General features: G+C 29.6%; 1 protein-coding gene across 1 annotated transcript; it reads left to right on the forward strand.

Moving 5' to 3' along the window:
- Positions 1–10,879: 10,879 nt before the first annotated feature.
- Positions 10,880–16,103, forward strand: LOC113864916 (cinnamoyl-CoA reductase 1). The gene is made up of 6 exons (XM_027499151.1): positions 10,880–11,000; positions 11,076–11,245; positions 11,794–11,985; positions 13,368–13,530; positions 14,552–14,735; positions 15,819–16,103. Exons 1-6 carry the CDS (start codon positions 10,880–10,882, stop codon positions 15,961–15,963), a joined length of 975 nt encoding a protein of 324 aa, XP_027354952.1. The 3' UTR covers positions 15,964–16,103.
- Positions 16,104–18,673: the final 2,570 nt, after the last annotated feature.

Below are 18,673 nucleotides of genomic sequence, written 5' to 3' on the forward strand. Positions count from 1 at the left end.
TTGCTTAGGCAAGAGGTCAATCGGGGTGGTATTATCCTTTTTTTGCTTGAGCGAATGTGTTCTCTCTTGAGCGAGATCACTCTAGAATGTCAATTTCTGCAAGGTGTAGCTCGCATGAGCGAGACATACTTCACTTAAGCGAGAAACCTGCACTAAAACTCCTATTTTTCCCATAATGAAGGCAATGCAAATGAGGGTTTCCCAATAAGAGGCTCTGCAATATTCCTTACGTTAATACACACATAAACACTTAATAATTAATCACAATCCCTTATTACTAAATATTTCAAATAAAGCAATCAAATAGCACTGCCGATGCACAACTTTTTATTTGGTAATTGCACAACTCACACATTTCAATCTATGTAATTTCATACTCATCTCAATGCACATAGTTGATATAACATATTTTAGGTTTACATTTATAGGTTTATTTTGATTAATAAACACTTTTCATATGCTTTATTTTTATAGTTTTTACCATTTTCTACTTATTTGAATAAATTGGGCCTATTACAAATAAATGCTTTAGTTTCATATTTTCGATTATTCTGACCTCTGACTACTATTTTGGTCATAACATTTTCTACAGATATCATTTTTGGATGATTCTAGTTGCATTGAATTCTACACATCTAGGGCTTCAAAATACATATACGGATCGTTGGATTTGGAGTTGTTTTTTATTTTTCAAGATTTTTGGAAGTTGAGGCATATTTGCTGAATATTTTTACTGAATTGCATTTGGACCCTTGTTATTTAATAATTATATTTGGGCTTTTAGATATTATTGAGGCCCGAATTTTGGCCACTTAATTTACCCTAATTAGAATCTATAAATAGACTAATAAGATTCTAAATTAGGGTATGATGCGATTATACACTTTGAGATTTTGAGACTTGAGCGAAATAAGAATCCTTGTTTTTACTTTCTCTCGAAATCTCTCGTTCTCTTCTCATTCTTGCATGGGTTAAGCATTTCGATGGAAGGCTAAACTTCTCGTTCAATCTGCAGAATCCAAACAACGTAATTCTGACTTGAGTTTTGCACTAAATTGCTCCAAGTTTGTTCTCTTTTCTCTTCAATCTCAGAATTATGTATTGTGATCATAATTGACTTTTCTGTTGTTAGAATTCAGATTAGGACTCGATTGATACTCTGCTTTGATAATTAATGCAGATTAGGTTAAATGATTATTTGATTTAATTTGTAACTTTATTCAATTAGGTTATTCGATTGAATTAATAATTGAATTGGGTGATTATTCTAACACAAATTTAAACCTTTAGATACTGTGATAACCGTAGTTACACGTAATTGGTATTCGGTGGATTGATTTTTTTTAATTCATTTTTACTCAATTTTATTTTGTTCATAATTAAATTTCATTAATTTGTAATTTTCAAAAAACCCAAAAACTTTATTTGCATTTTTAAAAGAAAACCTAAAATTAAATTTAGCTAAGAATGTGTCTCCGCAAATCGTCCTAGGTTTGGCTCTATACTACAAAATCTTTAGGAAACTTAGTTGTTTTGATAGCGACTCGACATCGTCTATCAAATTGGTGCTATTAACGGGGATATGTTGTCAGTTTTGATTTGTTGATTTAAGGTTTATTATTATTTTTTCATTGTTTTAGATCATAGTTTTTGTTTTTGTTTTCGTTTCTATCTCTGTCTCCACGATTTGGTATTCTTATTTTGTTCATTTGATAGGTAGTGTGTAATTTCAATTTTCATCAGTCTATTTTTGTTTTGTTAAAGTTTTCTGTTTTAGTGCATTTAATTTTGAATATGAAATTTTGAGTTTTATGAATTTTTAATTATGAATTTTAGATTTTGAATTTTGAATTTTTGAATAATTGGATTAATAGGATTGTTGATTGTTGTAGAATTGTGTGAATTGTAGGGATTTCACAGAGATTTTGTATAAATTTTGCAGAGATTGATGGGCAATGAATAAGGATTCCTCAGATTTAGTTTAGATTAAATTTAAAAAAATTAATTTTAAATTTTAAATTATTTTTGAATTTTAAATTTTAAATTATAGTTAAGATTTAGTTAGATTTGATTAGATTAAATTTAGTTTGTTTTGCTTTTAAAGATACGATTAATTTTTTTTAGATAGATTATTTTTTACTTTAAATTTTGAAAAAAAATTATCTAACCAATTTGCTAATTTAAATTTAAATTTTTATTTTTTTATTTTAAAAAAACTTTTTTAAATAAAATTTAATTAATATTTTTTTTAAAAATTAGAAAAATTAAATTAAAATAATTTTAATTTTTATTATTTTATTTTCTTTTTATCACACTTCCTATTGTAATTTATTTGGTTGATTTTTTTTATTTTTTTCCTTACAAATTTTTATTATTTGATTTGTATAAAGTTTGTTTGTTCTCTCACACACTACTAATCATACATAACATGAGTGAGACCCTGTACTTGGGTCTAAGTAAACTTTAGGTTTAGAGTAGTTGTGTAGTGATAGCAATTTGGATGTACGTTTTGTTTGTTTATCATGAGAACTTCAACTAGAACTTATTTTGTCTATATAAGTTCCTACATCTAGTAGACTAACTATTGAAAGAAGATGACTTTATGGAATATATTTTGACTCTAGTGACCTTTTATCCTTAGGCTTACAAACTACCCAAGGTGAGAACGCATGTCATAGATCAATAGGTTAGAACTCCAGAAACCCTAATAGAATATTGTGGGAGCATATTCTTTTATTATTTTGCTACAATTTATTATTATTATTATTATTTTGTGAGTTGCAAAAATTATTGATATTATTTTATTCATTTTACGCGTGGTGCTCAAAATACTAAATTGCATAGTTTAGAACATTTTTTAATTTTTATTTATTTATTTATTTATTATTTTGAATTTTGATATCTTAAAAAAATTAAACAAATATAAATAATTTTTTTTAAATAGAAAATAAAATAATTAGGTTGACTTTGACTTTGTTGATCCTGTTGACTTCGACCAATCTGCTTCTTGGTGCATGACTAGAACGAATTCTGGTCAATTACTTGCATTTGATCCTAAGATTGAACACACTTGGAACAGATTGAATAGACTTAAATTGGAAGGTAATTTGTATAGTCATTGTAGTGATACCCTTGATAGTGTTGGTGTGCATTCTAATTGTGAGCATTCTGATTGTGATCATTTTAATAACATATCTGTGCATTCTAATACCATGGTTAATAATCAACATGAAAGGACTCTTAAAGAATTGGTTGCTGTTACTTTTTCAACAGTTGCACTAAAAGTAAGGTTGACTAGCAAGTGTACTAGTATTGTTGTAGCAAGTTATAAAATCTTGGAATCATGTTTGAGTCTCAAATATCATCCTTAGAGACTTGTTTTCTCAAATATCACTTAAGAATTCAACAATTAGTTGAGCCTAAAGCAATTCAATTGGAATTTGTAATGTTTAAAAGCAAATAAACCAGTACATAATTCAAAAATTGCAGCAGAGCAAAAGATACGAATTTCTATAAGGAAACAGATGTATGAAACATAGTTAGGGGTTTACTTCACCAAAACTTCAGTGTTAATTCAATCAAGTTCTAAACCTTCAAGCATTTGGATTGAATGACAATCAGTTTCACAATGTCTTAATCAAAGGTTAATTCCTTAACTCAATGAATCTAACATTCAATTCAATCATCCTAATTCTTTAGATCTGGTTCAATTAAATGTTGCATTAAACATTAGAAACTAAAAGATTGCAAGGTTACGGTGTCTTATCCCTAACAAATCAATAATCTTAGTAATTGGTTCAGATCTGAGAAACAATTTCAGCTTTCGTTAATAAGAGCTTCTCTGTGATTAGTTAATCAAATTTCCATTCAATAACTACTTGAAAAGCATAATCAATTACTCAATCTAATCCAGCATTCAAATTTCATATCCAAAATCAATTTAACACTTCCATTTTGGATCCATAAATCCCTAACTAAAAAGAGTTTAAAACTCCATTACAAAATGAAAAGACAAAGAAAGAGAAGAAGGAGATTAGCAAAGAATCATCTTCAATCCAATCTTCAATCTGAGTAACAAACTGTTCCACAAGGAGACATAACTAACTTTTTTTGTTGTTGTTTTGCTTCCAAATTTTTCTGCATATTGTCTAATTTTTTTGCATAATTTTTTTTTTCTTTCTTTCTGCATTTTGTGTAGTTTTCTGCATAAATTTTTGTATTCTTTTACATTTTCTGCATAATTTTTTTTTCATTCTTCTGCATAATTTTAAATTTTGTTCTACATAATTTTTTATGTTTTCTACATATTTTGTTTTGTAGCTTTTTTGTATTCTTTTGCATTTTTCTGCATAATCTTGTTTTTCATTTTTCTGCATAATTGTAAATTTCATTCTGCATAATTTTCTATGTTTGCTGCATGTTATGTTTTGTAACTTTCTTCATAATTTCATATTTCATTTTTCCTAGTTACAAATTTGATTTGACTTTTGTTTTCTTTCTTTTTTTTTGTATGCAAGGAAAACCTAGAAAAATAAGTTGCTCTATTGTTTGAATATAACCAGCATGTATCAGAATTTCCATCAAAGCCAAGTTGCAAGAACAGGACCATATGAAGCAGATACTTTTGAAGCTTTAACTACTAATTTTTGAGCTGGAGTTATCCAAACTAACCCCTTGGTTTGTGATTTTTATAGTGAAAACCATGTGAATGAAACCTATGATGTGGATGCACCAGACTTTCAAGAAGAAATCAATTATGGAGAAAATTTACAAAGACCTGAATCTACCTTTCATCATATATATCAACATCAAGCTAACATGAGTCAGCCATATTATGATTGGAATCAAGAAATGCTTGTTGCAACAACACCATTTTCTAGTCCTCAATCTTCACAACCTTATTTTCAAATATCATATTCTCAACCTCAAGGAGGACTGCAGCCTTCATAGACTTTCCAAAAAGAATGAATGAACTTGAAGAAACTTTGCTCTAATTCATGAAATTTAATCAATCAAGTTTTAAGAATCAAGATGCATCCATGAAGAAGATGGAGAAGCACATAGCACAAATTACAGAGCAATTGTTAAATAGGAATGATGAAAAATTACCTAACAATACCATTGTAAATCCAATAGAGCAAAGTCAAGTTGTCTGTACAAGGAGTGAAGTGGAATGTTCAAGTCCTAAAACTGCTGAGAAAAAGGAAGCATTAGATAAATCTGAAGAGAATAGTGATCAAGATAATCAACAAGAGGAAGAACACAGAAGAGTCATCTTCAATCGATCCCCAATCTGATTCCTCTAGGTTGGAGCTTGAAGTTCGTCTCTAATCTCTCTCTCAGACTCTCTCCACACCAAAGAACAAGGTAAAAACGAAAAATGAACAAAAGATCCTAAAATCTGAGCGTTTCTGCAATTTATAGATTTTTCTGCCTCTGTGCGTTATCACTTTCATTCACAAGAGTAGCCACGCAAAGGCTTCTATGGTGTTTTGGAAAACTGGAACAATCACTTTCATTCACTTTCATGAGTAAAAGTGACCACGCGCAAGTTGCCAAGCTAAGGTCTCTCTAGAACGTTTACTTTCGTTGGTAAGAGTGGTAACGCGATTCTCGCTAAGTGTGGAGCTTCTCTGGAACATCCACTTTCACCAGTAAGAGTGGTAACACGCTCTTTGTTGTGAATGGGTTCCTCTGGAACGCTCACTTTCGCCAACGAAAGTGATAACGCGCTACTTACTAAGTCTGAAGCCCTTCTAGAATGCTCACTTTCGCCAGCAAAAGTGATAACGCACACTGTGTTCTTCTAAGAAACACTCTGGAACGCTCACTTTCACTAATAATAATGACCACGCCTAAACTTTACTTCTTATTTAAGCTCTGGATCACTCACTTTCACTGGCAAGAGTGATCACGCCCAGCCCAAACTCCATAAATCTTGTTCTTTAAGTCCAGACTTGCTACTTTTCTTTTATCTCTCCATTGATCTTCCATCTTCGTTAACTTTGCTCAGGATTTTCTACAAAAACATGCTTAAATTATTAATTTCTATGCAAAAACTATACAAATGCTAAAATAACTATGTATTTAAAGAAAACCTTCAATCATTTCATTTTTATGAGTTTTTCTGCTTTTTCCAACATATTTTCCTTATCAAATGGATTAAAACTATAGTAAAATACTAGTAAAAATATGGATTTATCAGTATTCACTTTGTTTTACGAAAGGAGTAACGTGCAGCTAGTTTCTTCTATTCAGACTTACGCGTGTTCACTTTTGTACAAAATAGTGATCATGCACAAGTTGTTCTCACCCAATCTCTGGAACAATCACTATTGTCAAAGATAGTGATAATGCAGGTTACTTCATCATGGGCTTTGTTACTTTTCTTCATAAAAAAGACAACGCACATATCAAACTGTTCCATATTTTCGGTTTAGGGATAATGCAGGTTACTACAAATAAATGCTTTAATTTCATATTTTTGGTTATTCTAACCTCTGACTACTATTTTGGTCATAACATTTTCTATAGATATCATTTTTGGATGATTCCAGTTGCATTTGATTCTACACATCTAGGGCTTCAAAATGCATACATGTATCATTAGATTTGGAGTTGTTTTTCATTTTTTATGATTTTTCAAAGTTGAGACAGATTTGCTGAATATTTTTACAAGATTGCATTTGGACCCTTAATGTTTAATAATTGTATTTAGGCTTTTAGATATTATTGAGGCCCAAATTTTGGCCACTTAATTTACCCTAATTAGAATCTATAAATAGACTAATAAGATTCTGAATTAGGGTATGATGTGATTAGACACTTTGAGATTTTGAGATTTGGCCGAAATAAGAATCATTGTTTTTACTTTCTCTCGAACTCTCTCGTTTTTTTCTCATTCTTGCGTGGGTTAAGTGGTTCAATGGAATGTTAAACCTCTCATTCAATCTGCAAAGTTCAAATGCCGTAATTCTGACTTGAGTTTTGCACTAAATTGCTTTGAGTTTATTCTTTTTTCTCTCTAATCTTAGAATTATGTATTGCGATTGTAATTGACTTTTCTGTTGTTAGAATTTAAATTAGGACTCAATTGATGCTCTGCTTTGATAATTAATGCGGATTAGGTGAAATGATTATTTGATTTAATTCATAACTCTATTCAATTTAATTATTCAATTGAATTAATAATTGAATTAGATGATTGTTCAAACGCGGATTTAAACCTTTAGATATTGTGATAGCCAGAGTTACACGCAATTGATATTCTGTAGATTGATTTTTCTTAATTCATTTTTACTCAATTTTATTCTATTCATAACTAAATTCAATTAATTTGTAATTTTTAAAAATTCCAAAAACTTTATTTGCATTTTTTAAAAAGAAAACCTAAAATTGAATTTGGCTGAGAACGTGCCTATGTAAATTGACCTAGGTTTGGCTTTATACTACAAAATATTTAGAAAATTTAGTTGTTTTGATAGCGACTTGTCATCGTCTATCAATAGTCATACTCAATCATATAGAATCATATAGGTCAAATAATTACAACACAAATTAAAAGGAATTAAAAGCGTTAACACTAGCGAAAGAGAACCATCAAGAAATGGGTTTGACATATGTGTTGAACTATACCAAACTGACACATCACTCGATCAGGTTGCTGCCACTCACAAGCCTAAAAACATATCAGTGGCACCATCATCCTCTATAAGTCCATACCGTCTCTACAAATAGGTAGCAACATGTTGATGAGCTCCACATCATACAGGACCCATACAATTTGTATTATGACATAAAAATATGATTAATAAAAAAAATATACTAATTAGTGTAAAAAGCCATAATAATATTTAAATTGAAATGACTATTTTGGTAGAAAAATATGTATTACCTCATCATATGTTAGACGATCAAATATATATCTGTAGTACTAGACATCCTTCTTCCCATTTCTTGTACCCTGTGATAACCATTTGCAAGTAATGTTTTAATACAATCATTAAGAATTGCACAACAACATTATATGTTATAGTTACATATAACTATGCGTAGAAAAACAATAACTTACCTTACAATGTAGGGAAGATAGGGATGTGTTTGAGGAGAGGGATTACTAGGTGCTAGATAAAGAAATCTATCCCAAGCCCACATCACAATCAACGTAGCATGTCCTCCAATAGCAACACAGTCAATGTTGGTGGTCATGCATAGCTCTTGGTACAAAAAAGCTAGATCTGTAGAACCCTAACTATATTGATCGGTCAACTCAAAATCATCAAGTAAAGACAAGTACCTCACAAATACCCTGCTACTAGAGTGATTAGGAAGCATGAACCCTCCAATGAGCCTCAATATATATGCCTTACCAAACCGAGTAATTTGTAACGCACTTTGATTTTGCATCCCAATATGAGTAAAGTGCTTGTTCAACCAGTTCATCTTCAAGAAATTTCTACAAAAGCATCTAGACCTAGTCTGATACCTAGGCTGTCTTCAACAATCTGCGCCTAATTACCTCAAGTGGATGCTATAACTAGTCTCCCATCTATGCATAGTCCTAACAGGATAGCAATATCTTGAGGAGTAATAGTACATTCTCCAGGAGACAAATAGAAGATGTGTGTCTCAGACCTCCACCTCTTAACTAATGCAGTAATCAATCCTACGTTTAGGAGAAATTGAGATAAGTTAGTCACTCCAATAAAACTAGCTAACTCTAGATGCAAAACAAATTCTTGAGGAATATCCTTTAATCTACTAGGAATATTATGACTCTTCCTCACTCTTAACAACAGGTAATCACGTCCATCCTAAATATGTTTAGAGACATGAATATTCTGAAATTGAATGAGTGATGAATCCTTTGATGTGAGATTAATAATCCTATTCTGTCGTGAGAATGATGCTATCTGTACACAAAAAGAATATTTAGATACAAATATCAACTTCATTAATAATCGTTTATATTTTTCTAACATAATTAATAATACTTCAATCAACTTCATTATAATAGTTTATCTTTTTATAAACAAATTATTATCACATCGTAATGACATAAATTTAAATTTAGAATTATATTATTTATACCAATATCAACTCTCCTATATCTTGTTTTGTAATTCAATACAAATTATTCATATTTCTTAAATAAAAATATCAAAGTACTAACCTAATTACAATACAAATTTGAACTTATTTAAATATAATAACATAATTAAACAAAAATTTATTTATATTTACATACAAATTATTACCATATTTTAAAATATCAAATTACTAACATATTTAAATATAAAAATTTTAAATTTACTATAAAATTATAATTACATCCTAATCAAAAAAATTTCTAACAAAATTAACTATAAGATTTTTTATAATTACATACAAATTATGATTATATTTAAATTATAAAAATTAAATTACTAACATAATACTAGAAAATTTTTTTTATTTACATACAAATTTAAATTACATCTTAATTTAAAAAATTTAAATCACTAACATAATTAAGCATAATAATTTTTATCATGAGATACCAATTATGATTACATTAAAATTAAAAAAATTACTAACATAATACCAAAAAATATTTTTTATATTTACATAAAAATTACTATTAATTCTTCATTAAAAAAAGTCTAAATTAATTTGTTTATTTAGATATGTTTAATTTTAGTCATTAATAAGGTTAAATAATAAAAAGAAGAAAAAATTGCATTCTATTACTTGTCAAATTCTGCAAGTTATTTTTGTCGTCTATTTCTATTTTATTAAATTTTGCTGTTTTAATGCATTTAATTTTGAATCTAAAATTCTGAATTTTGTGATTTTTGAATTCTGAATTTTAAATTTTAAATTTTAAATTTTTGAATAATTAGATTAATAGGATTGCTGTAGAATTATGTGACTTGCAGGGATTTTGCAGAGATTTTGTAGAGATTGAGGAGCAGCGAATAAAGATTTTTTGAATTTAATTTAGATTATATTTTTTATATAAAAAAATTTGATCATCAATCAATTAAGGAACTTAGAGTTCAGATCTAATTGATAAAAAGATGAAATCAATCCTAACTACATTTACATATCATTTCATTTCTAAATTTGTTGTTTTGTTTTGCTGTAATACTAATTTTCTGCACTTTATTGCTTTTGTTTGTTAAATGATTCAAAATTTCTATAAATTCATTTAACTCAACTAGTTATTGATTTGTAAAGTGGTAATTGATAGACCTAATCCTTGAAGATGATACTTGACATTCATATTAATTTTTAAATTTTGTTATTCATTATAACTATCTAGTACACTTGCTAGTTAGTATTTTTAAAATTTTTTGTGACACAAACTTTTTCAATTAGATCAACATACAATCTAATTTTTTATTGTAATAAAAAGAAGTAGAATAATAATAAAATTTTTAAATTAATTTGGGATTGGGATGGCCTTACCAAAGTTAAATTGCTTAGAATAAACTTTTAACCAATAAAAAAAGATGTAATCGTAAGATGATTAATCCTTTTTGTGTTCTAGATGCAATGAAGTGCCTAATAAGTGATTAAGATCTTTAGGATGATGAAGTGCTAACCATATTTGAAACTAACTTCTCTTTCGTGATAAATGATTTTCATTTTTTATTCTTGGATTATCCAATTGGCCTCTTTATAACTTGTCTATTCCTCTTTATCTTTTTGGAATAAATTATTTGAAGTTTTTGCAATACGTGGAGAAACAAGAATTGTCATTTATTAGAATTCTCCTTTGAATGATGAAACTCTGTTGAATAAAATTGTATTGAGTTTGAATACCTTCAATTTTGTGGCACGCAATCCGAATCTCCATTTAATAAAAAAAACTTAAAAAAAAAAAATAGACCCCGAGATGAGGAGCGAGACAGGGAAGGTGGTGTGTGTGACGGGTGGATCTGGTTTTATTGCTTCATGGATCGTCAAGTTTCTTCTTCAACGTGGTTACACCGTAAGGGCCACTGTTCGCGATCCAAGTAAGCTTCGCTTTTACTACTTTTACTGCCATTAACGAATATGAAACAGGCTATGTTATGATACCATATTTTCAGGTAATCCGAAGAAGGTGAAGCACTTGGTTGAACTTGAGGGTGCCGAAGAGAGGCTGCAGCTGTTTAAAGCAGATCTGTTAGAGGAAGGCTCCTTTGACTCTGTTATTGACGGTTGTGACGGTGTCTTTCACACTGCTTCCCCTGTTCGATTCGTTGTCAACGACCCACAGGTTAATTTTCAGTAAGACGCTTATTTATTAAGAATAATTTTTACTAATTAATTACTTCAATAACTTAATATTATTTTAAAAGTAATTCTTATTACTGAACTACTATAATAACTTTTGTATTTAATAAAATTATTTATTTTATGATTATAATTAGTAAAATTAATCGATTTTTCAAGACATGTGTATTACTAGTAAGTGACATTTTAAATAAAACAAAAAAAAAAAGTTACAGTAACTTTAATTTATGATTTTATAATTTTTTTACTTTAATTTTTAATATCATAAAAAGTGTTTATTCCAGTTATTTTATTTTTTATTATAGTTTTTATTATTAAAAAGTTAAATAAACATTTTTATAAAATAATTAAAGTAATCGACATTCGTAATAACAAGGACATTAAGAATGTAAGGCTCTGCAATTTCACTGCGTCTGCTTATTTAATATCCGTTGAGAATTTTGTATTTGTCAGTTCACAGTTGAAATTACCCTGTTGTTGTCTTTTCTTAACAGATCAATTGCCCGTTAACTTTTGTTTTCCTTATTTCAGACTGAAGTGATTGATCCTGCAGTGAAGGGAACTCTTAATGTTCTAAAATCATGTGCAAATTCATCATCTGTCAAACGAGTCATCTTAACTTCTTCTATAGCTGCAGTTTTATTTAATGGCAAGCCTAGAAATCCCGAAGTAGTTGTTGATGAGACATGGTTTTCGAATCCAGATATCTGTAGGGAATTAAAGGTTCGTGCTTTCTTTCTTTCTTTTTTTTTTGCTAAAATTTATTTAGAAATGAAAAACCTGAAGCTCATGCAGGTGGAATGTGTGATTATTACGTAGTTTGTTGAAAATTGGGAAATTTAATGTCATGTTTTTTTTTTTTTTTAAATCTAAACAGTGTTTATGTATCTTACCACTACATGTGAACAGCATAAATGTGCGTTTGTTAATCATAATTGGAAGTGTTTTTAAACTGCAAAGGAAACATTACTTTTCCCTGAAGGAACAGAGTAAAAAGTAGTTGCTTTCCAATAATTGTATATGTCATACCTAAATGTTAGAATCTGGTGAAAGTAATCTGGTGTCCTTGATATTTCATTGTTATGAAAATCTTAATCTCACCTCGTCTTTACCTTCTTTTAACCCGAAATTTATTTACGCTTATAATTTTTGAAAACTGATTCTTTTACCACTGTTACTAGTAAACTGAGTAGCTTTTGCTAGCCCTGCTAAAGCCATACAATTAGTACAAGAAAATAAATTATTAATAGCCATGACAACTGCTATAGCAAGAGAAAGGAGGAAAGGAAAAAAGGGGATTTCATGAGGAGTAATGTATATTTAATTATTAGTGTAAATTGTGAACATGTTTAAAAAGTGCAAAGCTTATTCCTTACCTTGTAAAATTCAATACTAATAGGTTCAAATGAACTTCACTGGATCTTGAAGGATATAATTTATATTATTTTTGTTTTAACAGGACAAAAGTAGTCACAGTTGGAATTCTTTTCTTTGGTCGGTCATATTTCTCTCATTTAATCATGTCTGTCTCCTATTCTTCTGTAGTATCTCTCTGTTTTTCTCTCTTAGACAAAGACACATAAATGATTTTATATTATAGCTCTAACATTGAGTGAAAGGATTTAGAGGAAGAGTATGAGTGATCAGATTTCTTCCCAGAGATGCCAGTGTTTCCACTTACCTCGCGTAGCTAATAGGTTGACTTTGGTCAACCATTAGTTAGTTTGTAAGATTGATTCATTAGCAGTCAATACTACCCCAGCAGTTTAATTCGGAAGTTAGCGATGTGACACGTTGCTTCTCTATGTAAGCACATGGGTAATGTGTAACACTTCAATCATTTCATTTTCTTCTTTCGTCACTCCTCTTCTTTTGGCTTTGTCTCCTCTCTACCCTGTTTCCCCATAAGAGACAAAACTGCATTAAAGGGAGAAACAGGCAGTTTAGAAAAAAAAATATCTTTCATTGAAAAACTACATTGGTCACTGCATTATAACTTCTAAATTCTAATGTTTTTGTTTCAATAGGCACAAATGTAATAATTTGTCCTCTTTAGTATGTAACCATGCTTACTAACTTTCTTGCCATTTTTTATTTGTCTTCAGTTGTGGTACACACTTTCAAAGGCTTTGGCTGAGGCTGCTGCCTGGAAATTTGCAAACGAAAACAACATTGACATTATTAGTATTAATCCAACAATGGTTTCAGGAACTCTCTTACAACCAGAGGTTAATGAAAGTGTTGAGCCAATTTTAAACATAGTAAATGGTAATTATTATTTACCCATGAAGTTGTGCTGTATGAAAATTCTGTTAGGTTGAAGTTAATACTACTCGTGGACTATTTGCGAGTGTTTTAACTATCTTGAAGTTAATTGTTACATTAATATTTTGTTTCTCAAAAGATTGTTATTATATCAGTTTAGTCCTTCGAACTTCAAATTGAAAAATTGTATCAGTTAAGACTGATATGAACTTAATTTTTGGATTACTAAATTTTCTTCAGATAAATTTGAAGAACGATGCAGTCAATTAATAAAAATAATATTTTGACAAATAAATCCTTAAAAAATTAATCTCTCAACCGATATATGAAGTTAGCCTTGATCATTATCTTTCTTATCTTGTTTTATCATAGATCGGGATGTTTGGTACTCAAAAGTTGCGGGGAAAAGGTTGGAAAAAAAATTATTAGACACAAACTTATCTCTTTAGTAAGATTCAGACAGAAACTATCTCATGCATATTTAATAAAAGTATAAAACTTGATAGTTGATACCATCATTTTTTCATACTTCCACCCAAGTTATAGTCTGTCAAGCTGTTTTTCTTATTTATTTAACAGATGAGTAATTATTTTATAGCAAATTGAGAAAATACAGAAAGAACTGAAAAGATATACTTTGGAAAAAGAAAAAGATGACATTATAGCTCTAAAGCATTGTCCAATCATTTTGTTTTTCCAAAAAAGAAAATGAAGATGAGACCACTGAGACTGGTCTATGCTAATATAAGATATGTTGGACACATATTTGAAGTGGCATTTCGTACATTAAAGGCCAGAGCTCTTCTAGTGATTGTGAAAGTGTTACCCCTCTCCCTCCTATTTGTCTTAACATCTCATCACTTGTCTTTAATGTCATTCATTGGTTCTGGATTGATTAATCTGTTTGTTAATTTGGTTAAAATAATAGTGGATTTGCTATGTGCATAAATTATATTCCAGTTTTGCCCCAAAACAAGAGCTGTCTTTTGCCTAGTAGAATAACTATTTAACTTCTTTAATGCAGGTATAAAATTTCCAAATAAAGTTTTTGGATGGGTTGATGTGAAAGATGTTGCTAATGCCCATATTCAGGCATATGAGATCGCTTCAGCTAGTGGAAGATACTGTTTGGTTGAGAGAGTCATACACTACTCTGAACTTGCTAGGATTTTACATGATCTGTACCCTACATTACAAATTTCAGATGAGTAAGTTTAATTTTATAAAACGAGAAGTGGGATCCCCATTTATTGATTCCTTTTTTCCTGGCTTTACTGGCATTTTGAAAACTCAACTTATGCTGAAAATGAAAAGATTCTGCATTGAAATTGAGTTAGTGATGTTTGTTCAATGTATGCCAAAACTGAATGAATGCTGAGATCTTAATGAATGATTGCAAAAACAACCTTTTTATTTAAATCATTTAACGAAAGTAGATTCCTTTACTTTAATCCATATTTATTATATCTAATGCTATTAGTTTTCGTTGATACAATGTACGCACTGAAAATAACTCCTACCCTACATATTCAGCACTCTTGTTCATTCCTTCCTTTTAGCTTTCTACCACTGGACAGTTCATATCCATGTCATATATTCCGAACGTTCTGTTTGTACTTGTGTTGCGTCTTTATCCCCCTTGCTCCCCTAATAAGGGAAAAATATATTAACTATGGGCCTGGTAAGCATATAAGCCTTTGCTTTGGTGTACTGTGGAAAACAGAGAAATTGATTAGGTTGATTTTAATTTAGTATGGATGTTAATTTATTGTGGTTGCTTTATTTTGTTGTTGTTACATAGTATATAACAATTTTTAGATTTGGTTAACTTAAAATCGGTTTCCTTAATTTTTTTCATTAAAGGTTGACATATTCTACGTTTCTCTCTAAAGTAAACTTTCTCATTTTAAAGGTGTCAAATGAGTTGTGTGTATTCGAAGAGTCATTGCCATTCAAGCATAATTTTCTATTCAAAATTTATGGCAATATGATGCACCTTGTTCAGATAAGGTCAATTATAACAACTTTGAACGTGAAGGCCCTACTACCTGTGGTTGAGGGGAGGGAGAGCCTTGAAATCCCAGTACACGCCATGGGATCAATAAGATCCTACAAATGTTGAGTTCCATGCATAAGAATCACGGGCAATTGGTTACTTTAATTCTACCCGACACGAACTTCCTGAAAAATTCTTTCTTTTTCTATTTTTTGTGTATTCAGCATTTAAATATTTTCGTTTTTTATTTTTCTAATATCATTTGCACTTTATCATTTCTCAACAATGTTATCAGATGTGAGGTCGATGAGCCTTATGTGCCAACATATCAAATTTCCACAGAAAAGGCAAAGAACTTGGGAATAGAATTTACTCCTTTGGAAGTGAGCCTCAGGGAGACTGTGGAATGCTTCAGAGCAAAGAAGATTGTCAACTTTTAATCCGTGAGATATCCTAGATGAATAAATGTTGATGATCTCAACCGCGTTCAGTTTGTGACTATAATAAACTCCATGGTTGAGAAGGAAGATTCACTGTTCATGGCTTGTATCAAAACAAACAGGTTAATATTGTTTGGCGAAGTCCCAATTAAAAGGGGTAAATTATATAGATATCTGTTGTAGTCGGATTTCTTTTTTGTGCCTCTTTCATCCTACAAACCTGATACAAACTGATATCAACTGCATAGAACAAGTAATGCGCATAAACACTAATAGGTATATTTATTGAATTGAAATTAGAGATTGCACAGGATGAATATCCTACTAAACCCTAAACCAAAAAGGTAATATTATTTCATCTCTCATAAGTGTTGAGTCAATTAAAAAAAAGTCTAAGTACAAGTCAAGTAAAATATATGTCTAACCTTATCCAATACTAGAGAAGGTGACTTGTGTATGAGAGATGGTGTCCCCTCACCTATTGCCTTAAAGTTTTAGGTGAAATGGCGACCTAACCCAATTGCGGAGACTGTTCCATGAATCATAGTTAAAACTTTCCCTCCCCTTTAGCATTTACTCTTTTTTCTATTTCTCCTAGTATATACCCCTCACATCTTAGGCTTTAGTTGTAAGTTTGAAAAAGGAGAGAATTTAATCATATATAAACAATGTTATTACTCTTTCATTTTTTTTTATTCATATTTTTTCTCTTTTTTAAATTTTTAAAAAAAATACAAATTTAAATATTTTTATCTCTAAAAATTAATATTTCTATTTTTATAATTTTTTAAACATTTTCTCACTCTAAAAGTTATTAATTTTTTAGCTTTTTTTATTTTTTATTTTCTTGCTTTTCTTTTCTTTAAAATTAACATCACACTTTTTTTAAAAAATAATATTTTTTTATTTCATTAATTTAATAATCAAATTAAAAAAATATAGAATAAATCAATAATATTTTAAGTTTGAGGTTATTACACGAGAACATGTTGAAGCATGATTATATATTTTAGAATCATAGACCAAACAAGTAATTTTAAGATCAATAGCAATATTAAATCATGAATTTACAAGTAACAAGAAAAAGCAAATAAAGAAAGTATAATCATTCACATGTAGACAGACATAGAGAGAGAGGGGGGAAAAGTAACATGGGAAACTCAAAAAAGAAAATCTTAAATAAGAGTAAATTAGTCATTTCAATTTTTTTTTTGTCAAAATACCTAATGAAAGATTGTCGCTATCTTATCAAAATATGAGTGATTTAAATGTAGTACTAGGCTAAGTTAACTTAGGTCATCCTCCTAGAATACTGGTAGGGAGATTAAACATCAAACATGTGGTGTGCATTAAATTCAGAAAATAGGGGTAGTTTTGGTATGGTTTAAGGTACTAAATCAAGTAAAACAAGAATTTGAATTTAAGAAAATCAATTAACAAAGTAGATTAATTCTCAGTTCATTCACATTGGTTCAATTATTAATTAATCAAGAATTAGTTACTAATCCTTCACAAAATTGAATTAATTGGAATAAGCGTCAATTAACCCTAAATTCTCATGCAAGATTAAGCAAATTGCATAAGTTCTAATTCCTGGTTCTTAGAATTAAGCAAACTTAGAACTTAACTCAGAATTAAGCAAACTGAACTATGAAGCCCTTGTTAAGAAAGGAACTTGGTTGATTAAGCAACAATCCCTATTCAATTCCTAATTCAGCTCTCAAGAAATTAGGGAAATAAAATCCATAAGAAGAAATTTCATATCAGCAATCAAACTCATATTTCAAGAACCATTATAAACTTACTGGGAATTAACCTCCAAATATTAGCCTTCCATGAAGATTGGATTCAACATTACAAGCAAAATAATGTTCAACAAAACAAAAAAATAGAGTAAAATAGAGGAAGGGAAGAAAGAACTATAACGTCAAGCTCTTGGCAGCCGCTCAGAACTCCTAACCTAATTCTCTGAAAGTGTATAAAATGAAAAATTACAAAAATAGAAAAAAGGTCCCTCTATTCTAATTGGGAATCTATTTTATAGTAAAAATAACACTTTCCTGGCGTAGTCACTATGAACACTGAATGACATCACCAAGGGTCCTACAGCAATGCTTCCTGATTGGAGTGATTACTATGAGTGATAGGAGTATTACAATTACAGCTAATAATTTAAAACAAATATATTAAAATTAATTTTATTCAAATTTAAAACAAAGGTTGTAATAAATTTTCACAAACAAGCAAGTAACTTGGCAATTTGTAATGGAAAAAAAGAAAGACAAGGTGGATATGAAAAAAATAGAGTATACAACACCAAATAAAATATGAAATATTTGAAATCATTGTCTTGATCTTTGTTACTATTCATGTTCACTAAGTATTTGATGAAACTTTCCATTAATAAAACTCACCATCATGCCCCTCCCTTATAACAAGTTGTCACATCAATGGCTCAAAATATTGTGTGAAAATGTAATCTAATTGTTTCCATGATGAACCTGAAATCACTAGCTTTGGACCTACCAAGATTTTGTTTCTTTTTCTATTCTTACTAGTGTATTTAGGATCCTCTTTTAAGCTGTCTTAGCATTGAGTACTACAACTCTCAGGTACTTAATAATTTTTTGAGGAATACAACAAATCTGAATAGTGAATCTTTTATTATAGTATAGAAAGCTTTTAATTGAGTCCTTTCAGGGGTACAAAG

The sequence above is a fragment of the Abrus precatorius genome, unplaced genomic scaffold (genome assembly GCF_003935025.1).
Source record: "Abrus precatorius isolate BTA unplaced genomic scaffold, Abrus_2018 Scaffold4, whole genome shotgun sequence".
In the NCBI taxonomy this organism is placed as follows: domain Eukaryota; kingdom Viridiplantae; phylum Streptophyta; class Magnoliopsida; order Fabales; family Fabaceae; genus Abrus; species Abrus precatorius.

Coding starts and splice junctions, on each gene's coding strand:
- LOC113864916 (XM_027499151.1), top strand. CDS start 10,880: ATGAGGAGCGAGACAGGGAAGGTGGTGTGTGTGACGGGTGGATCTGGT. Junction 11,246..11,793: donor TCGTTGTCAACGACCCACAG/GTTAATTTTCAG, acceptor TCCTTATTTCAG/ACTGAAGTGATTGATCCTGC. Junction 11,986..13,367: donor ATATCTGTAGGGAATTAAAG/GTTCGTGCTTTC, acceptor ATTTGTCTTCAG/TTGTGGTACACACTTTCAAA.